Genomic DNA, 27735 nt, shown 5'->3' on the forward strand with positions numbered 1-27735 from the left:
AAGCCACAGTTGGGTTTCTGGGTAAACCTGCTTAGCCATTTTACCTGTGAGACAAGGAGACACCCTCCTAGCTAGATGCCATGCTGCTGCTTAAAAAGTTCTGCTTTGGAAGTGAAACAGTGTAGAAGTACGTCCCTAAGGAGTTTTAGTAGTGTTCCGGATCTGTGGTGCAGGGTTCAGGGAGCCCTGCGGTGCTGCTCTGCTGCAGCATGCAGATACTGCAGGTGCGTTCTTGCTGGCCAGCCCAGAGTTCCTTGGGGCAGCTCAGTGCAGCCTGACAGCAGACTTTTGTAATAAGGATTCAGATTAAGGAAAAAAAAAAAATAGGGAAAGGCAAGATTTAACAAAGTAAATACAGTGGACAGGGCTGCAGGGCTGCACCAAGTCCAGTCACTTCAAGAACTTCTAGCTGTGTCAGCTTACAGGAGCTTCGTTGGGTTATATATTGAGTGCCTGATCTTGTCCCACTATAGGCTGGGTAAGTGCTGAAGCCTTGTCCTCCCTGTCGCCATGGCATATCTGTGGTACTTCTCTATTCTTGATTTCATCCTTGCATGTATATTCTATGACAAACTTAATGCTGTTCTTCCAGCATTCACTGTTTTGCTCACAGTGAGATCCTAAGGCTGATGTGTTCAGTGTAAGTATTCTTGCAGTATTGTTTTTTTCCTTTGTTCTTGCTGAACTCTTCTTTGTGCCTCTCTATTACACTGTCCTCAGGGCTGGAGGGCTTCATCCTGTATATAATTACAAAGCTACAACTAATAGCACGCGGTGCTCTGTGAGGCATAAAGAACTTGTGAGAAAGAAATGGGCCCGCTTACGCTTTTCTGAGGGCATTTTAGACACACCATTGTCTTCAGCTTTCCAGCTGCCTCCACTTGGGAGCTTGGCCGGTGTAAATTGCAGAAGATAAATATGTTGCTATGTACTGTACCCTCTTGTATAGTTTTGTGATGTGAAAAGATAGCTGCAGAGATAAAGAAGTCTCTTCAGGTGATTCTCAGGTGATCCTGACTATATATAGTTCGTACATGAGAGTAGATTAGATAATGGCAGTTTACTTCCGTAGCAGTTTGATTCGAAGAAGATTGGAACCAAATTGGCAAACTTACTTTATATACTCCCCACAGAGAGCCTTCGGCAGAGTTCAGCTGCTGTCCTCAACCAAGTATGTGCTGCATCTTTTTGTGCTGCTGCCAGATATATAGAGTTCTAGAGGGAGAATGCTTTGTTGTGTAATTGCAAAGAATTAAAAGACATCTTCAAAATCAAACGTGTGATTCATTTTCGATCTGTTAGGCAGTTTTCCTTGCAGAAAATGGGCTGGGGTTTGGGCCTCTGCTGGCTGAGACGCTTTGTGATAGTTGGGTCAGACACTTAAATTATATGCTTTTCTCCTTGGTTTTGTAAGGTGGCATTTCCTGTGTGCTGTTGGGGTGATCCCAGTGGGCATCTCATTCCAACGCTTCCCCCCTCCTTATTCTGTGCCTGCACTGAGCCTGGTTGATTTCTGTTCAGAGCTTGTGTTTGGGGTATTTGTTGTGACCAACTAGGATGAGCAGCCTGTACTGGAGGGCAGCACAGCTCATTTGTGTATGAGGTAGAATTACCTACCGACAGTATTTTCATGTTAAATGCATTGTTACAACCATTTCACTGTCTCTTATGCTGCTAAATTCTCTGATCATGTATCTAAACCCCACCGTCAAGCATGGTCTTTAAAATGATATTAAGAATCCAGCTTACCACTTAGCACAAAAATTCTTACCTGGAAGTACTTCCCTTAATTATTTAAAGCAGAAGATAGACTGAATTTTTTTGTTTATTTAAAAAGGTGAGGTCTCAGAATAATATTAATTATAATGCATACATATGCACACAGTGGAATTACAGTATGTAAATAGAAGCAAATAAATACAAAAGATCAAAGACTGATTATGTACATATAAAAAGACAGCTGGAAGCCAGCCCTGGAGCAGGCTTGCTGCATCCTGGTGACACCAAGCTGTCAGTCCTGTAGAAAGGAGCCTATGAACCTGAGAAGCTGCAATAGTAAATGTAAAACTTTCTGATACACCTTGCTGAGAATGACACTAATGTTCCACGTATCTCTATTTTAGCTCTTTCTTGGTTCTGTGCCAGGAGTCAGCAGTCACCAAGCACCCGATAAAAATTTGTGAGCAAGTTATCAGTTCGTTGGGCACTGATGCATTCCACACCTCTTCTGCTTTCACAGCCAGATGCAACCTCAGCAAGGGCGTCATCCTTCATCTGCTTCACTGGCTTGTGCTGACAGGTTTGCTGTGTGTGAGGCTGTCCTCAGTTTATTCTGATCTCTCTCCCTTCCAGGATGGCACGCTCTCTGTATGAGTGGCTGTGGCAGCACGAGTTCTGGCTGCCCCCAGGAATCACCTGGCAGGACATGCAAGAGTCTGAAGATGTTCATTACCCTCAGCCTCGTGATCTCCTGATCAGTATCCCTTTTGCTTTAATCTTGGTTGTCATTCGATGTGCCTTTGAAAGGTAAGTTATTTAGTACTGTTTGGGATTTTTTTAGGGATAAGGCTGGCAGTTTGGGTCCAGAAGCTGGCTTTATTGTTTGTGCCAGTGTATGACTGAAGAGGTCCACAGAAACTCCAGGTCATAAAGTCTTCTGAGGTACATTTTTCAGCTCTTTCATTGCAGCCCTGTGTACCAGCTGAAGAAGTGTGTTGAATATAGAACACAAACCCTACGCTCAACATCTAATTGTAAGCAATGTGACTTCCTACACTTAAAACAGGTAGGCCCTAGATGAGGTTTATGCTTGTGTTACAGAAGGTAAGACACACCATTTTGAGTTCTGTTGTTCGTTACTTGCTGTTCCTGGGTCAAGTGCAGCAGAAATCATGTTTAGACTACCCAAATACAGTTAAATCTCCTTTGTTTTGGTTAATAGGGATCTGGGGCATTGCACTTGACAGACAAGCCTGAGGAAGATGCATTAGATTGGGCTGAGTCATCTGACCTCAGAATCAGCACCCCATAGCCACACAGACAGGCATTTTGCTGACCACTGCTCTGGGTTTGGGAGTGTCATTTCCTTGGGACTGCCGTGTAGAGGCATTTGTAGCGCTTATTTGTGGCCTCAGAGCCATCTGAGTGTTTTGCATACTACTTCAGAAAATTCGGGGGTTATGGCAAAGGCATAGCTAGAAGTCCTGCAGGGCTGACTGAGCTGGTGTGGTTGCTTTGTGCAGTTTAGTCAGTAGTTCGTGTCTTTTGCAACACAGTGTGATTTGCTGGTGGGTTACTGAGATTTACCGTAGTGTCAGCTGTTGTTGAGACTGCAGACTAGTCCCCTTTCATGATTTTGAATCCTCTTCAAAGTGATCTTCACTGGACTGAAAAAATCCCCATTCCTAGCTAATTGAAGAGGTAATCTTTGAAATAGTTTAGTCAAATTTACAGTGGTTTTAAGCTTAGAGAGAGGGGGAAAAGGCAATTAAAATGTCTTTGTCATCTTTTTAAAAGAAGTGGCTGCACAAGAAGATGGAAATGTAGGCTAGAAAGATGTTTCTTCTTCAGATTCTCTGATACAAGGACAGCTTGGAAAAGTTTATAGAAGTTGAAATGATTCAGAGCTCTGCTTTGAGAATGTTTTTAATTAAAAAAAAAGCCAGTATTTTTATGTAAACACAAATGTGTGAATGGTTCTCTAAATAATCATTTTATGATAATATAAAATTGGAATCCAAATCTGTTATTTGTAAACAATACGTTTAGTGTGCATGCCATAAATTCCATGGGTTTTACACTGTACTTTGCTGGGGATGCAGGTGTCTTAGTTACCTCTGCTGATGTGGGACCCGTGGTGCTGTAGGTAACCATTAAAACACAACTGACTCACATTTCCTCCTTGCTGATCTGCAAGACATGGCAGCATCCAGCACTCCTTCAGGCAGGCACTGTCAGTCAGTGACTTGGACACATCTGCGCTGTTAAGCTGGAGATTAGCCCGTGTCCTGCATCGACTAGGACTGTCCAGTTCTAGGCTCCCCAGTGCAAGACAAGCAGGAAGAAGAAGGAGCCAAAATCTTCTCAGTGGTGCCCAGCGGACAGGCAGTGGGCACAAATGGAATGCGTGATGCCCCATCTGAACATAAGAAAATGCTTTTTTTTACTGTGAGGGTGGTCAAACATTAGAACAGGTTCCCCAGAGGGGAAATGGAGTCTCCATCTGTGGAGGTACTTGAAACCCAGCTGGACAGAGCCCTCCAGAGTCTGCTGTAGCAGATCCTGGTTGAGCAGCAGAGGTGGTCTGGATGATCTCCAGAGGTCCCTTTTAGCATCCGTTCTGTGCTTCTGTGACACTCTTCTTTTCTTCCTCCTCCTCTTGCCACTCCTAGTCAATCTAAATACCTTTTCCATCCGCTTTAAGATGCGGATGGCCAGGTAAAACGATTTTTTTCTTTCCTATCCTAGTGCTGCCTCAGCTGACAGAGATTCCACAGGCCTGGTCCTACTCATTAATTTTAAAGCTGCTTTGATTCACAAACTTCATTAAGTAAAAGCTTCTTGTCACACCCTTTAAAAAGATAGTATCATAAGCCCATTTTACAGGTCCAGGAAACCTGTAATCATACCACTATCTTACCTATGCCAATGGCAGGGGAATGCTCTGAGCTGTATTCTTGTTTGTCCTAATTCTCTATGGTCATTTATTTCAGCATGACATTTTCTCATTCTCAACCATTACTGTTTCACATTCAGTTCATCCTGGAGAAGAAAGCTTCCCCTAGCAAATGGGAGGTATGAATCAGGATCCCTGTTGCTCCGTTACCTTGTGTGTACAGTGGCTCTAGCCCTGTTTAAAATAATTTGCACAAAGTTTGAGAATTGCAGACTGAAAGGGTGTGTATGTTACTTCTCATTCTCCATGTAGATGGCCTTGGCTTTGTAGCTTTGTACATCTGGTCTGCGGGTCAAAATGAGTGTGTGTAACTAGTATACAAGTTTGGGTTTGGTGGCTTTAGCTTGGCCTCTGGCAATTGATTCTACCCTCACCTGTTATCTGCAACTGTGCACCAGGTGCAAAGTGGTTTTTGTCTCTGGAAATACTTTGTGTTCCTGGTGGTGCCTGCTTTGGGATTTCAGAAATGCTGTAATGTGCTCGTGTCATTTATCTGTGTCAGAACTCCAGGAAAATACTAAGAGGCAGGAGAAGCCCAGAGGATTTTCTGCAGTCCCTCATTCAGCAGCTGCATCCGCCACTGCGCTTGAGCAGATTCCATCTTCTTGGTTTGGAGATGAAGCCTGGGAAAGACCCTGCTTCCTCGAGCATGGATTTTCCTCTCCTTGGCGCTTGCTGGCTGAACTGGAAAAATCTCAGTGACATCCTTTTAACCAGTTATTCTGTGGATTAGGTGGTGGCTGTGGGAAGAGGACAATGTGGTAGCTGGGTGGGGCCTGGGAGAACTGAGAAGGTTGTGGGTGCAGCCCTGGGGGAGAAGAAACAGCTCACGCTTTTTGGTGAAGCAACTCTTCTGTGAGCCAGTTTGCTCTGGGGAAGGTGGGAAAAATGGGGCATTCAGTGCTGCAGAGGAGAAAGCTGGTTACCGCTGCGGTGCTCCTGGTCTTTGCCACCATACTGAAGCAGATGCTGGGGAAGGTAGATAATGATGTCCTGACAAAAGAGGGGGGACCCGCAAGGTGGGAACTATTCCCCTTCTTTTGATGTTTCCAGATTGTGCTTGTGAGTATGAGATCTTTGCTGCACCCATAACTCAGAGCCTGATTTAAGCACCCGTATACCTTGGCAGAACTTTTCCCTGGACATAAGCCTGCAAGCAGGGATGTTGGCTTCTCTTCTGGTTCTAAATGTTTGAGAGTCTTTTCCATAAAAATCACATTCTTGGAGTTTTGTGATTCTGAAGGAATCATAGCTTCTATTGCACAGCCTGTGTAGTTAGGAAAATGTGGAAACTGAAGTCCTTTGAGGAATAGTAAAGCAGAAAGTTGAAAACCAGAATTTACATGCAATTTAATCGTCTGATTTTGGACTTGGCCAGTGATTTTTGGATGTTGGGGAACTGAAAGGCAATGTCAGTGAATTTGAATCTGAATAATTCCCAAATTGCACTAGATTTTAATCAGGAAGATTAGGCCTCTTGTTAAGAGGGCTGCAAACGTACGTGAGCCCTATGTAGTACATCAGACGAAAGGGATACAGTTGATCTGCAGGGAACAGATACTTGAACTCAGAAGCAGAAGAAGGATAGGAGAGGGCACCGTTTTTTCAAGTATTGTATTTGGAAGTGTGTCTTTCTGAAATTAATTTTGCACAGACTTCTGTTGTTGATTGATGTCATGGTCTATAATAAAGAAGGATATGAAAACAGCTTTTGGTTAGGTCCTGTAGGCAGGTTTTTGTGCAAAGATGTGGGACACGTTTTAGTGTTTAATTGGAAACTGTGAACTGACTTGACTCAGTTTGGACAGTAGCATTGTAGTGACTTGAGATCTTGTATCAAATGGAACAGTCAGTTTAACTTCAATGTGAAGCATTCTCCTATAAGTAAGAGAAAGCAGAGACTATTCAAGGGGAACAGGGATAGCCCTCTGCCAAAGGAAAGCATGAGGCTAAAATAAATTTTTGCAATTCAAAGAATAGGAATTGTGGTGCTGTCACTGGTTCTGCATTTCTTAGTACTAGAAAATATTTGCAAAGTGGCACCCTTATAAATTAGGAAACATCTGTGGGAGAAAAAACCCACACCCCCTCCCCCAAGTTAAATTATTTCTTGTACGTCACACTAACTCTTGAAAGCCTCTGCAGGGGTTGTGTAGCCCAGTTTTGCAAGGTGTGGGAGTATCAATTTATGCCCCTTCATGATTAATCCTTTTAGTTTCAACTTCATCAGATTTCACACAAGACAGTTTGTTCTTTGGTGGTTACTGAATAAAATGCCTTAGTGTGAACTTTCCTTTGTAAATTGAAATGAGAGAAGCTCACTGATGAAGAAGTAGGCTTGAGATGAGAATCATCTCACCGTGTCTTGCCTTACCTAGCTGGGGAGAGTGGTACAGTTTAGTCCTCAGACTTTCTCCTTCTGTCTTCCAGAGAGCTGATAAACTGCCATGATGAGACCATCCCTGCAACTGAGATGATGAATCTGTGATGTTGAAATCAGTACAAGCATCATCCTCTTGGGGTTGTGCTTGGAACAAGGTCTAACTGAAAACTGAGTCAGAGCATACATCCAACATGTACAAACGTCCCTTAGGAAGAATTTCAGGCCTTGATTTCCCAATGATGTTCATAAAAGTAGGATTGGTCCCATAATTCATGGTTAAACTCAAACCCTTCAACAACAAAGTAATTGTAACTTTGGTTAATTACACTCTGTCTTCATCAACTGCAACTGACTTGTTTCTGTTATAGTAAGATTTTTTGCCATGACCATAACAAACGAGCAGGAAAGAGAGAGAAGACAAATTAAACAAAATTAAGAAATCAGTCAAGATACTTTAAATAGTTTTTCAATAAAAAAAGCTCGTTGGCAAGCTGCCCTGACACCTGGCAGAAATATTCTCTTTCCTTTTAATGTGTCTGGAAAATTTCAGACCTTGCAGTTCCTGATGTGGACTGATAAGGTTGCAGTAAGGTTCTTCAGCAGAACTTGGTTACATCGTCCTCTTCAGAGGAGTTTGTATCGAATGACTTACCTTTAAAAAAGGAGGATCAGGCCCACTTCAAAGAACTGCTTGATATAAGAACTAAGACCTAGTGCAGAGCTTAAGGTAGATGTTTTCTCAATTTTGATATAGCTATGGATATTGAAATCCTGTGTCATTGTTCTTGGCACAGGACCTGCTGGTCCTGTGTCACTGGTAACCTTTTTGATATTAAAGATATCATAAGATAGAATTGAAACATTAATTAAGAGCAATCAGAGCTAAAACCCAGAATTCCCAATGGTGGCTGTATTCCTCTGCTATCCAGCTGTTTGCCAATGGCAGCAATGCCAGGCTGCTGCTGAAGTTTACTGAAACTAATCGATGCTTACACATAGATTTTGCAAAACCTGTGTGTCATGTTGGAAAGCAGCTAGCAAGCACGCTTACCCCTGGCCCTTCTCTCATGTTAGAAACATATCTTTTTTCTTGGTCTTGGTACATCTTTGAATATTTTTGTAGCCAGTGGTGCCAAAGGAATTTCCCAGAGATGATGAAAAAGGACAACTGATACACAGGCTGGTGGGCTGGCTGTGCAAAAGAAAGGTGGAAATCAGCTGTTACACAAGTGAGCAAAATGTGTAACCATTCTGTGTTTTGTGTCTTAATGTAATAGAAGTTACAGTATTCTTTGGATAGGCGATCTGTTCATAAAACTGCTTTTGATACCTGTTCATTATATCAAGAAACAAATTCTTGAAAACTTCCAAAAGACCCTTCTGGAAGAATGTTTGATTTAGAATAGTCACTAGGCACCTGCATGTATGGCGTATAGGCTCTATGGCTAGAAGAGACCACAGGCAATCATGCCATATAATCACAGTCATAAATATATCCCATACTATTTTTAAATAAAACATTTTTAAACGCCTACATAGTGAAGTAGCTTGCACAGCAGAGCAGGCTTGGGTCTCAGCAGCCACTTCCACTGCATGGTATTCATCAGCCCGTAACCACCACCCTCAACAGCGATTTACAGTTGATAACCCTGTAACTGTTCAGGGAAGCTGTTAGCACCTCAAGCAAAAAACTTCTACTCCTACATGCAGAAATAATGTTTTCCAGAGATTTTGTATGTTTAGCGTACAGCAACCGTGCTGAGAAGTGCCTCTAGGTGGACAATCTGCTCTTTTTTTTTTTTTTCAGTGAGACCAACTGCGTGCCAGTGGCAGTGTGTAAAAGGCAGCTAATTCTCCAGAAATTCAAGGAGGGTGCAGTTAATTTGGGCCTTTTTTTAAATGTTGGTTTGCCACGTTCGCTGTTTGTGCAGCGTCTGCGCAGGACCTCGCTTCACACCATTGATGGAGGCGGTTTCCTGCTGCGGAGGGAGAGGAGTGTTCGTGGCGGAGGAGTGGCACTGTTGAGCACAGCAGTTCTATGCCTGGTTTTGTTACCTCTTGGTAACTTTTTTCTATTTATGTAGATTTTTAAATTTGCATTGTTTCACTGTGAAAGACTGGAGATGCACAGCGAGTGTAAGCATGTGTTCCTTGTGACTAGGTGTCTTGTTGCTATGTTCTTATTTTACAACTGGTGTTTGACTCGCATTAGGAAAAAAAGGAGGTAAATTACTCCAGTAAAGACCACGTGGCCTCCTGTTTCAGTGGGACATTTCTTCTGCATTAATACCACACATCTGACAGAGCCTCCCTCTTGATCCTGAGGCAGATCCTTAGTTCAAGTGAATGCCATTCAAGTGGGTGCCATGTATGTTCAGTGATTTAGATCGAGCGGTGAACAACATTCAGGCCTTATCATCAATGTGGTACTCCGCACAAGCTGCAGGCAAGCCAAAGACCAATGATAGGTATCACGGCTGTTTCTGCGAGCTTGGGCTTCATGCCGTAATCCCGGGTACCCAAGCACAGTGGATTCCGAAGTTGACAAGGCAGGATACAGAATTTGCCAGCCTCATGTAGTTTTGGATATTGCAGCACAGAGCTCAGGACAGTAGAATACAAGTCCCACTGTTTCTGCTGTTAAGTTTGGGGTTTTTTCTTCTCCGTTTCTTTATCTGGTTTATCTGGTTTATCTTCTTGATATGATACTTGTGCTTAGATTCAAAATGTGAGAGACAGCTGTTAGGTATTACATGATGTTTTAACAGTGTTGCGATATCAGAAATCACTGTTCTATTTTTGGCTGAACCTTTATCTTTTCTTTTGCAGAGCCATAGCCCTGCCGCTCAGTAGCAAACTGGGTGTGAGAGACAAGGAGAGACCAAAAGCTCAGCCCCACCCCATGCTGGAAACATTCTACAATACGCGCTGCAAGAATCCTGGAGAGGTGAGCCCTTTCTGTCTTTGCTTCCCTCTGGATTTAGCCCCTGTGTCTTTAGCCAAATGAAATCACGTTTGTAATTCTGAGGTTTGGTAATGCCACTCATATTTGGAAGCTCAACAGAGCAGCAGGAACCACTGTAGCGTTGGCTGCCTGAGACCAGCCAGCCCTTGAAGTCATTCTGCAAATGTTCACAGCTATCAGTTCTGCTCCTGAAATGTGAGGGTAGCAGCTTTCTATAGGCAGCATTCAAAAAATGTAAGTCCCAGAGTTTTATGGACAGGAAACTTCTCCCAAAGGAAATCATGACAACTCCTGTTCCCTCTTGTGTTTGCCTTATATATGGCATGAACTGAAACACAGGAGGCTCTGTCTGAACATCAGGAAACAGGTTCTTACTGTGAGGGTGACCAGGCCCTGGGACAAGGGAGGTTGTAGAATCTCCATCCACGGGGATACTTAAAAGCTGTCTGGTCATGCTCCTGGGGAACCCATGCTAGATAGGTCTGTTTGAACAGTGGGGTTGGACCAAACGACCCTCAGAGGTTCCTTCCAACCCCAGCCATTCTGTGATGGCTTCTTTTCATGTGTTAGCAAATCCCTGTCACATCAGCTCTGTGAACTGACTCCCATGTTGCTAGTCCTTGCAGCTTGGCAGGCGTGAATTGCTTGATGCTCCTAGTTCTGCAGTGGGTCATTCTGTTGCTGTGCAGTCCATGAGTTTGAGGTTGGCCTTTCAGGAAGCAGTTAATCTTGGCTGTCAATACAGACATTGCCGTTTTCTGACGCTCTTTGCAAACAGAAATGGCAGGTGGTTTTCCCATGAGAGAGAAAAAGAGTGATCTCGAAGAACTTGGCAGGGTAATCTGGAGTTACAGTGGCTGCTGCTGAGGGAAAAAGCATTGGCAGGATTATGAATCGTTAGGCAGCATTAGGATTTAACCTTGTCAGAGAAGCCCCTGGGTGTGACCCCTGTGGTAAGGAAAATAATCAGATTTTCTTTCAGCTCCTTTTTTTCAGGCTTTCTTGGCCTTGAAGCAATAGCTGGATGAGCAGAGGGCTGGGGTTCTGGTCCCAGTGGGTAGTCCTAGTGTGTACATACTGCCTTGACAAGACTGTTGTGGCACGGTTTGTACTGCAGCGGGGCATGTGGAGCCTCAGGACGTTCAGTACCAGGTTAAAAACAAAAGAGTGGAGGCTAAAATAAAAATGTAGGCATTCATCTGGGTTGCGCAGCCAGCCTTTATTCCCAGCAGTGGGAAGGAGTGTTCTCAGGAACTCTTGCTAGTATAGTGGTCCTTGACCTTCCTCTTGCCTGTCTGTCTGCAAAATCCACACTTTCGTCAGTAAAACGACTCCTGTCAAAGAGATCTAACTCAAGGCTCAGCTTTGCAAGCAGGTTTTCCCCGCAGCTTTACCTGCACCCACACTGCACTGAAGCTGGCGCTTTTATCCCATAGAATCTGTGATACTGGAGCATATCCTCACCATGAGACTCCTGGAAGCAGTGTGACATGGAGCAAAAACGGTGCAGCTGGCTGCTGCCTTACTCTCTCTGTTCACTGGTTACACCTCAGCTGGTCTTCTGGTTTTCTCCCTCTCCCACGAGTTCTCAAACACCTGCTTATGAGTCAGGTTCTTGTCCAATACAAGATGAGATTTTGCTGTTCTTAGCAGCTTTGTGCTTGCGAGGAATTCCACATTATGGAGCAGTTGGAGAATATTGTCTCCATTTGTCTCCACCACAAGAAGAGAAGTCATTAAGTAAGACTGGAAGGAAGCACATCTGAAAAATGGTCATGGACATACTTTTGTACAACATGTTCAGACTGTGTAAGTCACCCTCACATGATACCATTGAGGTAAATGCATTCCATGAAAAATGATTACTTAAAAAATGAGGCTATCCATGGTGACCCTTCCAGAAGGAATATAAAACATGACAAACCTTTTTCATGTCACATGCCAAACTGAAGAGCCTGAGGACAAGAAGGAAGGCAATTGCAGTGTTTCCGTGGGTAATCTATTGAAAAAATTACCCCTCACAGGTTTACCACAACAGGATAATATCCAGTAGGAAAATGGTGTTATGTCTGCTCATGATGTCACTCAGGTTATTGGCTGATACTGCATCAGAATGCTGAAAAGCATGACAAGATTTGGTGCAGAACTTTAAAAACTCTTTAAGCTGTAGTAAATCTTTCTTGGAGTAACACCTTTAAGGGACTTGGTCTCTTAAGACAGGGTGAGGAAGTAATTAAACAGCAAACTCCTGAGAGGAGACGAGACCAGAGTTCGGTGAAGTTCACAAGTTTCAATATTTAGTATTAATAACCAGTTGCTTGTGGGGGGAGTTGAAACATTTTCTACTGTCTGAGGTCTTTACACTAAGAACCATCAGCTTTCTGAAAGGTGCCTTAGCTTGAACAGATCTGGGCTTGCCAGGAGCCCCAGCTGGGCTCTGTGGTGGGTCAGATGATACCCGCAGTGCCCCTTCGGACCTTCAAGCCTGGATCTGAACCTGCTTCCTCACCTGTTTTCCAGGGTGAGCTGATCAGTTTAGCCAAACAGTGTGACCTGCCAGTGAGGAAGGTAGAGAGGTGGTTCCGGCGCCGGAGGAACACAGACCGACCCAGCCTGTCGAAGAAGTTCTGTGAGGCCTGGTGAGTGGGAGCACAAGCCACGAGCAGCCGGGCCCTTCACCAGGGCTGAGCTCGGCAGGCAGCTCACTGCCTCCCAGCCTGCTCTCCGCCCCTCCGCCAAGAGCATCCCAGCTCCGCTGCCACCCTGCCTGCCCTCCACCCCTACACGGAGAGCAGCCTGGGTCTTCCCTGCCCCACCTGGTTCTTCTGCAATTCTCTGCTTCTTCTCTGTTACTGAAATGTTCCTTGCTTTTCCCCTTTGGTATTGCTCCCAAGTCTCCTTTTACTCCTGTCTCACCTTTATTCCTTATAGGGCTTATGTTTCTGACTTTTAAGACTGGCATTCTGCTTTGAAACACAATTGTACCTGAAAAACTTCCTACTCTTTTGCATCTTACTGCTGCTTGCTGCTTTGCTGCTGTTTTGGTGCTTTCAAAAGAGCCTTTCTGTTGGTTTTCCCTTGCCTCACTGCAAGCTGATTCCTTCTGCTGCATCCTTGTGGCAACTGTTCTGCATGCTCTTGCTTTCAAAAGTCACAGGCCGTGGGCTAGGTTGTATTCTGCTGTCAGTTGACTTCAGCATCCTGAAAGTCAAAACCCAGCACCTTTCACAGCAGCAGAAAAAGGGGCCTGTGTGAAAGCTTGTGTTTACCAAAAGGCAAAGCTCTTCTTGGAAAGAGCTGTGTGGAAATCCTCCATATTATGTGGAGGCACAAAATAAATCTCACATCAGCCAGTTCTGTGAATGTTCATGCTGGCTAGGCTTTCCACAGAAAAGGAGGATTCTCCTGAGCTTGGTTGAAATGCCTTACTTACGAGCGGCTGCTCTGCTATTTATGTAAGGAAGTAGGTTCTCCCAGGAGAGCCACAGAGATGAAAGAAATCATTAAATACCTGCAGTGCTATTCATCTGTCTAGAAGTGTGTATGCACAGAGTAGGCATCAACTTTGAGCTAATCACCTCATGCTCCATTTAGCACTCAACCTCTCATTCAGAACCCCTGCCTAAAAAACCCCAATTGAAAAAGAAAAAAAAGGATGTGTATTATTTATTTATAATATTCCAGATAGTTCAGTTAGAAATATTTACATAGTCTGTGGACAAGGAGTTGTAAAGCAACCTTGCTTAATCTGCTCCCATCAAGATGAAATCTTAAGTTCTCCCTGCACTCAGCTGACTTGCAGTGAATAGTAAACAGTAACTAGTTTTCTGACTCAGCTCACCTGGGATGGTGTCCTTCCACCTACCCTCTGTCACCATTTGCAGTTTATAGAGAGAATGTCTCCCACGTGATGTAGTAGTTTTGTACAGTTTTGTCTGTCCTGGAGCTCCTCCTGGGGGTTTTGTTGACAGGTGGAGTCTCTTCCTCAAATGTAGTCGCTTCTGATTTGTTACAGAGATTTTTGGAAATCAAAGGACTGGTTTAGGCAGTTTTACTCATTACTAACAACTTGTTTATTCTGTTGGGGTGAAATTCACCTCATTCCTTACTATATGTGTGTACATTCAGTGTGACCTGCTTCTGTCCACTGAAACTGGCAAACAGTTCATATGTACTTTTGTGTGGGTTCAATGGGAGTAAGTCATTACTAGCTCCTGGCTGAGATCAAACATGATAGTAATTACTTGCTTTACATGATAACAAATTTAGCATTCCTAATCTCCAAAAGCCTAGAGAGATACTGGCATTGTTTGACTTCTACCCATGCATCTACTAGTCCTGGGAAGGTTTGGGATGGTTATCTGGGTGATGTTAGTCGGTGGGATTATTGTATTTTCTGCCATGTCTAAAGCAGAAGAATTGCTTTAGTCTGGTGAATGTGCTAGTGACATGCAAAGAGCCACTCCTGTTACGATCTGGGCAAACTTTGACTGTATTAATATATGTCTTTGCCTTAATAGTTCCATTCTTTGAAGGAGCAATTGATACACAGACTTGCAACTTGGTGGTTAATGAATGGGATTCTAACGTACTTTGTTTTGTTTGTTTGTAGCTGGAGGTTTACATTTTACATCACTTCTTTCTTCACTGGACTTGCTGTCCTATACGATGTGAGTACACAAGCGGTGCCACCTGCCGTTCTACCTAGCCAGTGCTGCAAGAACGGCAGATTGTGTCAGACATGTCCTTTCAGACCTTCTGATAGAGGTTTTCCCACCAGATCAGTGTGTATCCTCTGCACAGCACACTTATGAGATATTGGACCGTGTTTATTTTAAAAACTCCAGCTCAAAACCAAGAGGCTTCCTCTTCTTCTGGCAAAGCGGAAGACACTTGGGATTGTGTAAAAATACATTTCTGTGGGGTAGGAGGTGGAACACTTACCTGAGTAGAAGCTGCAGGACCTGTTTGTGTCTTGTATTCAATACCTGTTTAAGGTAAAAACTCAGGCTTCTTTTGGAGCATGGACTGCAGTTTGATAATTTTATTTATTAATTTTCTTTTTCTTACCCAAGGTGTGATTGCAGGCTCAATAGCTTTAGACTGATGGCAAAAACTTCTGCCCCATGAGTCAGTGAAACAGCAGGTAGCTATAAAAGTTATCTCACAGTAGGCCACCAGAAAACAGCCTTATTTGCTGAGTAGAGGAATCATGAAATTCCGGGATCTGGGTTTCCTTTCTAGTTTAAGTGACATAGTGTGCTGTAGTCGTTTCAGAGTTTTTGCTTTGCCCTCTCTGATTCTGTATCACATGTCTTTCCTGGTTCTGTACCTGGATTTGCTGTAAATCCTACTCCCCAGCCAGCAGGAGGCTGCGTTTACTCCTAATTACCACTGCTTGTTAAAAACCACTGCTTACTGCTTCCCTTCCATATTGCTCGTGTGCCAGCAGGTGCCCAGTGAGAGAAGAAATGTCTTCTTGCTCCTAGCTCTGATATCTGGAGCCTTGTAGAACCGTTACTGAAAATTACCTTTAAGATGTGGCACAGAGTATGTTCCGTCACTGTAAGCTCTAGGGCGTGCTGGTCCTGACCAAGTCTGGGCACAGCGAAAGGTCAGAGCGTGCTCCATGCAGGAAGAACTTTTGGGGACTTTAGTCGCCACATTTTTATGGAAGTTTCTAAGTTGTGAAGTTCTAAACCACAATTTTATAACAAGTGTGAACAAAACAGGATCTTTTCAGAGGTTTGTTAATTAACAGACTGCAGCGTGATCGTCACCATTAGAGGAAAAACCATGTTCCTGACACATTCAGTTTTTAACCTTCTTACCATGTTTAAGTGTTGTTGTCCAAACCACAGAGATTCTTAATTAAATAGTTGTAAGAATATTTTAATATATTCAAAACGTCACCACCGCTGCCCCAAACTTGTAGAAGGGTGCAACAAGTTGGTAGAAATCTTCCCTGAGCTATTTTATTTGGAACTGGGCTAAACAGCATGTGAAATTTCAGTGCGATAGCCACAAATTGGCAGTGTTGCAAACAAGTTCTTGCAGTGGAGGTCTCTTGGCAACTGAATTCCAGACAGCGCAACCAGCTCTGCCTAGAATAAAACACAGCAGTGTCTGTAGTAGTAACAAACTAAAGGAGTTCAACAGTTGGTAAGAGAAGAATTCCTCTGGCATTCTCACATTCATGTTGTATTTTCTTTCCAGAAGCCTTGGCTTTGGGACCATAGAGAGTGCTGGACAGGATACCCACAACAGGTGAGTCATGCAAGAGGGAAAATTGCTGTTACAAATCCTGTATTTTCTTTTGATATCTTTTGAAAATCAGGTTATATTAGTGAGAAAAGAGAGGGCACTAAATTAAATTCAGACTCACAAGTTCTAAGAATTCAAAGCCGGATCCTCGTCAAGGGAGCACTTCTTTGTATCTGGTGTAATCCAAACACAATAGCGGATGATTCAGGAAAGCAGGAGGAGACTGCAGAAATAAGGGAAGGTGAGAGTTCTGACCAGGTGAGCCAAGAAACTGAAAAATGGGAATGCTCCATCGTTGATTAGTTTGTAGAAAAGACTGAGGCCAGAGAAGGACATGTTGCCTGAGGAGAAGTGGTGAAGACTTCAGTGGAGAACATGTAAAGCAGAAGACATGCTCTGAATGCTATGTACTTTCAGCTACGCTGAAGAATCACGTCCACGGTGCTCCCCAGGGAGTTTGTTTCCCAGTGGAACTGGCAGTATGCCAGTAGCAATACAGCAGCATTCCCATTAAGTTCAGAGGATGCTCTCTTATAGTTCTAAATGTATATTCTGAGTTTTTATCACAGCAGCACTGTGAGAAGCTGTCCAGTGGGTTGGAAAGCATGCATCTCTTACCAGTCCAGACCAGAATAACCTCAATGAAAATTGCCAGCTAGGCACAAAATCCACTCCCTTGTTCATCAACACAAGGAGCAGACATAGTAACCAAAAGCCAGGTCATTTTGTGCTGAGCTGCCTCCCTTGCTATCCTACTCCTGTAACTTGAGAAGTTGAAAAAAGTTAGAATGGGGCTTCACCCACTGAGCACAGGAGCCATTGCCTGCTCTGGCTTCCCCCTTATGTTTTTATGTGCTCTGAATTCTCTAGAGGAGATGACTATTGCCTGTTCCATAGTTGCCCCTGGGCCAGCAGTGTGCCTGTGTGGCCAGGGGGCTAGTGGGATCCTGGGGTGCATGAGGAGTGTGGCCAGCAGGTTGAGGGGGGGTGGTCCTCCCCCTCTTCTCTGCCCTGGGGAGGCCACGTCTGGAGTGCTGAGTCCCGTGCTGGTCTCCCAGTTCCAGAGAGACAGGGAACCACTGGAGAGGGTCCGACAGAGGCCAGTGAAGATGATGAGGGACTGGAGCATCTCCCTGATGGGGAAAGGCTGAGGGAGCTGGGGCCGCTCAGCCTGGAGCAGGGAATGGATGTTGTGATTAGTTCATCATGTTGTCTCTGCCACTCCCTCCTCACACTCTTCCCCTGCTCCAGCATGGCAGCATGGGATCCCCACCCCTGGGAGACAGTCCTCCACAAACCTCTCTGCCGTGGGTCCTTTCCGTGGGGTGTAGTCCTTCAGGAATGGACTGCTGCAGTATGGGTCCCCTGTGGGGCCACGGGTCCTGCCAGAAGATCTGCCCCAGCCTGGGCTCCTCTCCTGCAGGGTCACAGGTCCTGCCAGGAGCTGGCTCCAGCACAATTTCCACAGGGTTATAATTTCTGTAGGGCACATCCCCCTGCTCCAGTGTGGGGTCCTGCCTGGGCTGTGGCGGGGATCTGCTCCCCCATGGGCTCCATGGGCTGGGGGCACAGCCTGCCTCGCCCAGGGGACTTCCCCACAGGCTGCTGGGGAACCTCTGCTCCGGTGCCTGGAGCCCCCCCAGCCCTCCTTCCTCACTGACCTGGGTGTCTGCAGAGCTGTTTCTTGCATGTTCTCACTCCTCTACCAGCTGTTATTGCACAGCAGTTTTAACCCCGTCTTAAATATGTTACCACAGGCACTACCACCATCGCTGACCTGCTCAGCTTTGGCCAGCAGCGGGTCTTGGCGCTGATTGGAGCTGGCTCTGTCGGCCATGGGCACCTTCTGGCATCTTCTCACAGAAGCCACCCCTGCAGCTCCCCACTACCAAAACCTTGCTGCATAAACCCAATACACACACTTTCCAACATCTGTAACAAACAGAAAAGACCAAAACCAGAGCTAGTAGCTTCGCACCGGTGAAGAACAAGAAAGGTCAAGGACAAACCTGTGTGTTAGCAGGAACAAAGAATGTATTAAATACAATTTTTACTAAACAGACCATAATGCCCTGTGCCACAGACAACAACAAAATACCAGTTCTCCCAAATAATCTTGCCTTAGGGGGGAAAAAATCCCTTCTGATCCAGAGCTCCCGTTTGGATAACCTCCAGTGTGAACAGCTCATATCAGCATGGGAGATGTTAATATTCCCCTTGGTAGCACCAGTGCATCCAGCCGTGCTTCCTCCTGCTGTCAGCCACTGGTGGTATGAAGGAAAACAAAATGACATCTGTGAAGGCCATAAATCAATACTTTGGGAAGGCCATAAATCAATACTTTGGGTAGAGAAAGCCCAAATAAATTGGTATTTATGAATGGAGCACTGTGCTCCATGATTCTTGGAAAATACTCGTTGCAAAACCCCTTTAGTCATAGTAATTTTATCAAATAGGTTGAGGTTTAAGGAGACTGTACAATGCCACAACAGCAAAAAATTCCTTGTTAAAAAGCACGCATCTTGCTGAGTTTTTCAGTTTTCTAGCTGTAAAACCCTAGAAAAATTATCCAGAAGAATGCCAATTATTGTTCACACTGGGATTGTACTTTTCCCCCCATTAGTTTGATTAAACTGAAAAATCTCTTGTGGAGTACAAGGTGTCTGAAGCATCTCCTTGAATCGTAGAAAGGGAATGATTCAGTTACTACTTACCTATTGCACCATAGTGAAATGGTTTGCACAGTTTTTAAAGCGCTATTCTAACTGCTCAGAAATCTGCGTAGTGATGAGGAAATCCTAAAAATATTCAGGATCTTCTCAGTGGTTCCCTAAATGTTTGACATGGTGTGGCAAAGTGGAATTTCTCCTGCTCTTTGCTTCCACCTTAGCACGGAAGGCATTTAGTAAGTAACTATGTTGTTTGGTTGAACTATTTCCTCCCTGAAGCTGCAGGAGCCAGTTCTGTTCGTTTGGTTGCCTGGTGTTCTTTTGCCTAGGAAGGAGACTTCACTTCCAGGCCTTGCTGTGCTTTATCTGATGGATCCGTCCATAATCATCTCCATGATCACTGCCTCTCTTTCTCTCACAGCCTCTCCAGTCCTCCCTGTTCTGGTACTACCTGCTGGAGCTCTCCTTCTACTGGTCGCTGGTCTTCACCCTGCCCTTTGATGTGAAGAGGAAGGTGAGTGGCAGCCTCGGGGAGGAATTGAGCACCAACAGGACCCAAGCTGAGCACTCAGGAGAGTGGTCTCCAAGAGCACATGTACAGTGCTGGTCTTGAGGTTTTGGCGGACTGTCCTTGCTTATTCCCAGGAATTTCCATTCCCAGCCACTCGCTTCCCTCTCCTCTGGGAAGTGGGGAATGCAAACCCTGACATAGAAAGGTGCAAACTACTGCCAAGTTCTCAATCCACACTTCAAATCCAAACCTAAAAATTGCTCTTTTGGGATTCTTTTAGGCTGTAGGGCTCATAGAGATAGGAGAAGGGTCTCTGCCAGTTAAGCTGCATGTGTTCCTAGGTGCCAGGGACCCAGCAGACGGGGTGCTGTATGATTGCACAGGCATATGCGTACATTGAGCCTGCAGATACTCTTAGAAGTAAAGGGCGGTTGTAAGTCTCCATCAGCGAGCCTGGGGGTGTGATTGTTGTGCAAGCCAGTAGGCATGCACTGGGGCACAGAGAAGGGATGGGTATTGGTGCTGCTTTGTGACCGAAAGGAAGCTTTATCTTCAGTTTGTCTGTACTGAATCATTGGCTCTTACTCTTCTGTCTTCTGATTTGCACCATCATGAGATAATTAATGGTGGAGGGAGGAAGTGTTCTTTGTTGAGACATCCTGAGTTTACACCACAAACTCCTCATTCCTGGGTCTTTTGGTTGCCAACGTTTCTAGAATGTGTTTGGTAAAAGAGTTAGATGGGTATGACCTTATTGTGGAAGGTTTTAGTCATTGTGGGAGGTTTCTTAGTCATTGGGTAGAGAGATTTCATTGTTACCTGCAGGAGGCATGCTTGAACCAGCTCAGAAGGTGCATTATGTATTTTATTCTATGCTGTCCCCTTTCTCATTAGGATTTCAAGGAGCAGATAGTCCATCACGCTGCAACCATCTTCCTGATCAGTTTCTCATACTGCGCCAATTACATCCGCATTGGGACACTGGTGATGGTGATTCATGATGCTTCGGATTGCTTCCTAGAGGTGAGCTCCACAACTTATGTGCCAGGCAAAGCCTAGTTAGCAAGGGTGCTCTTCAGCATGCTCTTCAGCCAAAGTGTGTCTTTTGATCTAGCACAGTATGGGATAACCTGCATGCAGACTTTATGCGTCTGGCTTGTCAGCCTCCCGGAACATGTGCAGATGCACTGTCTTGGCCCGCTGTTTTATTGTTCTTTCTTCTTCCAGCCAACTAAGATATTCAATTACATGAAGTGGAAAAAAACTTGTGACAGCCTCTTTATGATCTTCTCAGCCGTTTTCCTCATCAGCCGCCTGGTCGTTTTCCCCTACACGTGAGTCTGCTGCAGTCAAGGGAAATGGAAAAGCTGCCTTCTGAGAGACAGGATAATTCAGCTGGATGCTGAATCTTCTGCTGCAGCCTTTGCTGTTCAATCCTTGAGCGTGTGGCCCTGCCCTTTGCATAGGCTACAGTGTTACATGACCGTTGTACCTGCCTTGGGGTAAACTAGGGTGGTCTGCCTTGGAGTTCATAGAGTAGTCTTAAAGCCCTGAAGTATACTGCAGAGGAGGAGTCCTCGGCCTATGGCTCTGCCCTGCTTATTTCTTCTGGTGGGGAACTGAGAGTTGACTCATGTGTGTTATGTATGAGAAGGTGACTGACCTGAAACAACTTCTGTGACTAGAGCTTTCTGGGGCTTAATTATGCTCTACAAACAACACATTTCCCTCCACTGCACTTCCCTCTCTCTTGCAGAGTGCTCTATAACACCTACTATTACTCCATGGAGATATTCCAACCCTTCTTTGGATACTACTTCATGAACGCTCTCCTGATAATTCTGCAGCTGCTCCATGTCTTCTGGTCCTGCCTAATTATTCACATGGTCTACAAGTTCATCCTCCAGGGCACGGTATGATCAGTTTGTAGTCCTCTGTACATCACGTGGGGAGGGAGGGTCCACCTATACTGCTTGGGAGCACAGGTGTTCGTCTGGGGTGGGTGCCTTCTTGCCTTGGTGAAATTACATAGGTACGTTCCAAACAGTGAGGTGAAAGGAACAGTCAGTATTGTTAGAGAAAGTTGATCAAAAGAAAAGTAGACTTTTTATGAGTCACTACAATATTGAGTCCACTTCTGATGCTTATATTCAAGAAAAATGTGGATTGGGCTCCAGGGGAGATTTCTGTGAACAAAGTCAGTGACATCTGAGTACGGATCCCAACACTCAGTCTGGTATGATTTGCATTTGAAACAAAACTAAGAAATAAAGACACCATGATTGGTGAGGCCAGTGCAGAAGTGCTTCCCTTATAATGCAGGATTTTTAATTCCAGTATTACTGAGATCACAGAATGGCTGAGATTGGAAGGTACCTCTGGAAGTCTTGTCCGTATTCCCTGGGTCAAGCAAGGTCACCTAGAGCAGGTTGTCCAGGACCATGTCCAGACAGTTTCTAAGTATCTCCAAGGACAGAGAGACTCAACAACCTCTCTGGGCACCCTGTGCCGCTGCTTGGTCACTCTCTCAGTGGAAAAGTCTTTCCTGATGTTCAGAGGGAACCTCCTGTGTTTCAGTTTGTGTCCTTGCCTCTTGTCCTGTCACTGAGTACTCCTGAGAAGAACCTGGGTCTGTCTTCTTTACACCTTCCCCTCAGCTGTTAATACACATGGGTAACAGTCCCCTGAGCTGAGCCTCCTCCGGGCTGGACAGCCCCAGTCTCAGCCTGTCCTCATGTGTGAGGTGCTCCAGTCCCGTCACCATCTTTGCAGTCCTTCACTGGTCTCTGCAGTGTGTCCCTGTCTCTCTTGTACTGAGGAGCCCAGAGCTGGGCACAGCACGCCAGGTGTGGCCTCACTGCACTGAGCAGCGGGAGGGATCCCCTCTCTCCACACGCTGGCAACACCCCTAATGCAGGCCAGGAGGGGCAAGGGCCCACTGCTGGCTCATGTTCCCCTTGGTGTCTGAGGGGACCTCCAGGTTTTTCTTAGAAAAGCCCATCAGGTTGTTCCTCCCCAGGTGCAGGACTTCACATTGGTGAACTTCACCAGGTTCCTGCCACCCTGCTTCTCCAGCCTGCCAAGGTCCCTCTGGATGGCAGCGCGATCCTCTGGCACACCAGCCACCCCTCCCAGTTTTGTGTCTTCAGCCTTGCTTAGAGTCTGCCCCAGCATCCACATCATTAATACATATTTTGTATGGATTCTCTTAAGTGTTGTAGATGTCTACAGAGTAGATACTTCTGTCTAAACTAGCTTCTGGACTGTTCTCTTAGCAGTAGACAAGCATGCCCAAAGCATAATCCATTCAGCATGGCACCCAGGTAGTGCTGTTTGTCTCCATCAGTTAGACAGCAGCCTAGGGTGAATATCTGAGATACAGCTGTGTAAACGTCAGGGAAATGCCCCCCACTCTCTCTGACCATAGTCTGTAGTGTTTGCTGAGAGACCAGACTGCTGCTCCACATGAAATTCTTCCCAAAATCAAAGACATGACCTAATGGCATTACACTGGCCACGTGCCAAGAACACAGTCCAGGAGTACTAAGTCAAGGCCTTGTGGGGGTTGGCCTCATAGCCCAGGCTGAGTTGTTTTATTTGTCTCCAGCTGGGGAATTCTGTCTGATAGGAACTGAGAACAAGCATTAAAGGCTCATCTTCATCCATATTGTCCCCATTTTCTTTATCTGCTTTGCCTTAATGTAACACAAAGCAAATTACTTGCAAATTAGGAACCAGAAACTTCACAGGGCAGAGAATGAGCACACAACTGAAGACTCCCTTTTATCGTTTTCCTGATTGTAGTGTGGGCTGAATTACCATTGCAGTTACAACAGTGTAAAATGGCGAGGTAATAAATAGCCTTATTAGAAAGAAATGACCCATCAGGGAGAAAAATACTGAAGCATATCCAAAACTTTGAGAGCTTTCCGTACTGAGCAGTGAATAGCAAAGAAAATCATCCTGAATAGATCTGTTTCAGTGATGATATTTAGTAGCCCAAAGCAGTATCAGCAAGAATATAGGACACGGTCCCCTCTTTGAGAGCCATAAATGCTCACTGCAAGAATATAGGACACGGTCCCCTCTTTGAGAGCCATAAATGCTCACTGCGGTCAGAAGCTCATATTCTTCTCACAGGCCTTTCTGATCTCCACAGTTTTCCTCTCTGGCTGTAGAATTATCTGCACCTCCTCACATGGTGTCCCTTAATCCCCAGTGATTAGAACGCAGCCTAGATCCTGAAGTATGAGTTTCATTTGCGCATACAGGCAACCTGAGGCACATGGCTGTAATTCAAGCAGCTCTATGGTTCCCGTGTGAATCTTGCTAGGTGTAAGGCCTCAGCCACATTGTATGGCCATGAATGGATAAACTTAGGAATATTGATTACTGTTTGTCCTTAGGCTGCAGATAGTTCCTGAACTGCCAGTTCCAGAGTGACAGGAGGTCCAGGTTGTTTACAGAAGATAGCATCTCCTACCCATATTGTCCTTGGGGGCAGTTTGAATTCAGTGGAAGTTTAGATCCTGTCTGCATCTGGGTGTAGGGATCTCTAGAAAGAGCATCAGACCAAATAGACTTCTTAATATGATCCAAGAGATACCCCCAGAAGGTGACAGAATAAATGGAGACTACAGGTATCTGTGCAGCCACTGACATTCCCCTGAGCAGTTTCCAAAGCTCAGGCCACAGAAGGGTTTGCTGCTTTCCCTCAGTGCACTCCTTCCAGCAAGGAGTGTGACACCGTGGATTTGTCCCCAATTTTGGTATCTTGTATTGCAGAGCAGAAACAGTCTGGGAAGCCAGCAAGTACTAGGCTGTCTTTTTTCTAAACTGTCATGTTACTGCATCATTTCTTCTTTGTCTTCCTTTTACGGCAATGAATTAAATATTTACAAAAGTGGATTACAGATCTCTCAGTCAATAGCAAGAGGAAAAACCCGAACATCAAACTGAATATAATCAGAGTTGAGCGGCTTTGTGTCAATCTGTTGGTTTGTTTGAAAGCGTATGCTTTCCAGCTGTAAAGCAGCATGCTCAACCTGTAGCCACTGAGGCCAGGGGTGGTCAGAAGCTACATCCTTCTCCCTTTTGGTAAAAACATGAAAGAGTTTAATTAACTGCCTCCCCCCATCCTTCTTCTACATGCTGGTGCCCGAAGCAGCAGTGTGGATTTCCTCAGTCTTGCACGATTGCCCTCAGTCCTGGGCATCCGTGCTTTGGTGCTGCTTCTCAACCCGTACAGTAATTCCTAATGGTATCAGGATTACAGCTAGGATTCCACCGAGACTGAAATCAGAGACAGTCTGTTTACAAAGGTGATGTAAAAGCTGAAAGGAGCGGGTAGAACTGTGTGGCAGAGGCAAGTGGCTGCAGTAGCAGGTGACTCTTTAGCCTGTGGCTCAGCAGCACTGCTTCTTGTGCAGGCATCTGTGTTTGTATTGCTTCTCATTTGCATGTTTCTGTAGATGGAAAAGGACATGAGAAGTGACACAGAAGAAAGTGACAAGGATGAAGAAAGAGACCAGATTAGGGAAAAGGAGAAAAATGGGATCACCTATTTCAGCAACGTCACAAGCAACAATTACATCCAGAGGAACGGGTCTGAGCCACTGAACAACAGAACCCATCTCACCAATGGCCATGTCAAGGAAAGATAGCTACTGTTCGCGTGCGTCTGCTCTGGTCTGTAATGAATTCAGTCCACCGTCTTTAGAAACAGTTTTGCTCGTTGTGTAGATAAAATGGAGTGCAATTGCAGCATTGTAGCTGAATTCCTGCTTGCCATAAACAGAAGTGTTTATAGTCAGTGATATTTGAAGGAAGTTTTTGGTCTTTCTTCAAAAGCTTACTGTAGGTTGTAGCCTTGAAGCAGATAGAAAGGGATCAAAGTGGTTTGACCTGTATTAGATTGTACCATAGTTGTTGTTAAATGTGTTAATCTTGAAAAATACTTAAAAAAAGGGTAAAACTCTGGCAATGTCAAGTCTTAACCACCCTAATGTTGTTTGATAGGGTTCTGTTTATCCTTAACCTGGAGGCCCTGCCACTAGTAATAATTACAGCTAACAAGTATGTGTGAGACTCTAAACCTTAATACAGGGACACCTTTGAGAAGACAAGTGCCCCATACACATACACCCTCTGAAAATTAAAACTGAGCGTAGTGGAATGAAAGCTTTGGAAGGACGTAGGAGAAAACATTTTCTTCTCAAAGAAAATGCTGCTGTGTGCCATGTGACCAGTTTTGTAATAGTATGGATTTCAGTCCCTTCTGTTGTCAGCATTACTGCCACAAAGGCAGGAATTCCAAAGCCGAGACTGGAGAGAGTACCCACCCAAATCATAGTTGGAAGAGCTGGAGAAATCCAGGCAGCTGTCTCAACTGTCAGGTAATCCTTTAAACCTGTCTTGGAAGGAAACACAGTCAGAAGAAGGGAGGTGACAAGAAACCAGATATTCTAGAAGACAACACTGACTAAGTGCTCATGTTTTCACCTAGCATGATTAGCACAGTGGGAAACGTTTACAGAGTCATTTTGTGGCAAGAAGGGAATAAATTTCCCCTATTCTCAAAGCAAAAGGATCCAGAGGAGATCTGCTGAACCTTATGGAGTAATGCTTTAACATGGCCTTCTAATTCTAGGGATGTATCAATAGCAAGTTTAAAGCAGTAGTCCATGAAGTCATGACGCAGTTCTGATTGTTCGTTTAATGTCTTAGATCTTATATCCTCTGTAGTCTTAGACTTTGGATTCTGTAATCCATTATAAGAGTTAAATTAGTATGACATTAATTTCTGTTTTATTGCTCAGTTAATCTATGAAACCAAAGTATTAACAGATTCATTGTAATGAGCGCAGGGACTTAAGACTGCCAAGGCCATGCAGAGACTTCCCTATGTGTGCCCAGTAAGGGCCAGTACTAACTTGGGGGCGGGACATGGACCAAGGAAACACCTGATTTGAGGAGGTGGTGCACATGTTTAATAGGCAGGTGACAGCACAGAAGAATAAGAGGGTTTTCAGCAATCCACTCTGTTCACCTGAGATGTGACAGAGAACTTTGATCGCAGCTTGTGTGGCCTCATCTTAGGTTTCAGTCAAAATCCATTGGATAATTTCAGAGGGGAAAAAGTGGTTCCAGCACAGGCGATCCAGGCCAGTAACGTGCTCGGGGAGGAGAGCATCTGTTCCTGCACTTGTCATTTAAATTTGTATTTGCTGAAGTTTGTCTCTGAAACCTTGAGGTGATCTGAAGTACGTTCTGTGTACTGTCACATTTCTTTAATCTGAATACAGTCTCGCTACTCCTCTGCAGGTGATGTGTTCAGGAGGGATGGTTATATCTTATTTTGTACTACTGAATGTAAACATTCTTTATAAATTATTTTGAAAGGTTTGATTGTCTGTGCGCTTTTCTACTTCAGCTAGCAGGAGGTAACCTGGCTAGCTGCACATTATAGGTGGATGTGTGATGAGGGAGACACGTATGGGTGCTATTGCTGGTGTAGATACGCACGCAGCGTGCATGGAGAGGATGCCGCATACCCAGGCCATGCAGCCATACTGCAGCTGCCCCATCTGTCTCCTACTAGGTAAGGCTGCGTTTGGCCCTGGAAAAAGGGACACTTGCGCACCCCCGGGTTCCACCCAGGGGCGGGCCAGGTTACTTTGCACCATGAGGGCAGTGGCAAGTCCAAGACTGCAGCACTGGGGAGGTGCTTTGGACTTGTAAGGACAGGAGGGAAGCTCTTTTTCATGAGGTTTTAGGCAGCTAGGAAAGTAAAGTCACACCACCTCTCACCCCCCAGAGACTGCACACTGCACAGGAGCCAGTGCAGACATGACTCCGCCTGCTGAATTTTATCCGCAGGGCTTTGCTGTCCCCTTGAAGACTGAGATAAGCTCATTAAGAGGCAAATCTGATTCTTGTGAAAGGATACATCAAAGATTCAGAGGAACTGTTTGGCTTAAGAACTATATATCTGTATGCCCATAAACAATATACAGAAACCTGCAAACACTTGTCTTTAAAATGTTTTCTACTCAGGCTTTGAGTTTGCTTCCAAGGGGCCTCACGTTTTACACAAATACTAGGGGAAACTGTTTCTGAGAAATGCAAAGAGGTGGAAAGCGAAGGATGGTGTAACTACAACACGCTGCTGTGAGGAACCATGGTCCGTCTCCCACATCTGACGCATGCAAGGCAAAACAGAAAGATAGGAGAGATGTGCAAAAGGCAGAAGAACCTGAGCCAGCATTC

At 44.9% G+C, this 27735-nt stretch overlaps 1 protein-coding gene across 7 annotated transcripts in view; it reads left to right on the forward strand.

Moving 5' to 3' along the window:
- LOC119147552 (ceramide synthase 4-like) overlaps positions 1-26874 on the forward strand; it is a 48284-nt gene extending 21410 nt beyond the window's left edge. For all 7 annotated transcript variants that reach the window (XM_037386714.1, XM_037386712.1, XM_037386715.1 and 4 more), the window contains 10 exons: positions 2353-2526; positions 9888-10005; positions 12544-12662; positions 14636-14693; positions 16240-16290; positions 19378-19470; positions 20362-20490; positions 20695-20801; positions 21224-21380; positions 24939-26874. In XM_037386714.1, coding sequence (XP_037242611.1) covers positions 2353-2526; positions 9888-10005; positions 12544-12662; positions 14636-14693; positions 16240-16290; positions 19378-19470; positions 20362-20490; positions 20695-20801; positions 21224-21380; positions 24939-25130 — 1198 coding nt within the window. In that variant the 3' untranslated portion in view covers positions 25131-26874. The remainder of the gene's footprint in view (positions 1-2352; positions 2527-9887; positions 10006-12543; positions 12663-14635; positions 14694-16239; positions 16291-19377; positions 19471-20361; positions 20491-20694; positions 20802-21223; positions 21381-24938) is intronic.
- The last annotated feature ends 861 nt before the right edge of the window (positions 26875-27735 follow it).

This window comes from Falco rusticolus, chromosome 4, assembly GCF_015220075.1.
Source record: "Falco rusticolus isolate bFalRus1 chromosome 4, bFalRus1.pri, whole genome shotgun sequence".
Classification (NCBI taxonomy): Eukaryota; Metazoa; Chordata; class Aves; order Falconiformes; family Falconidae; genus Falco; species Falco rusticolus.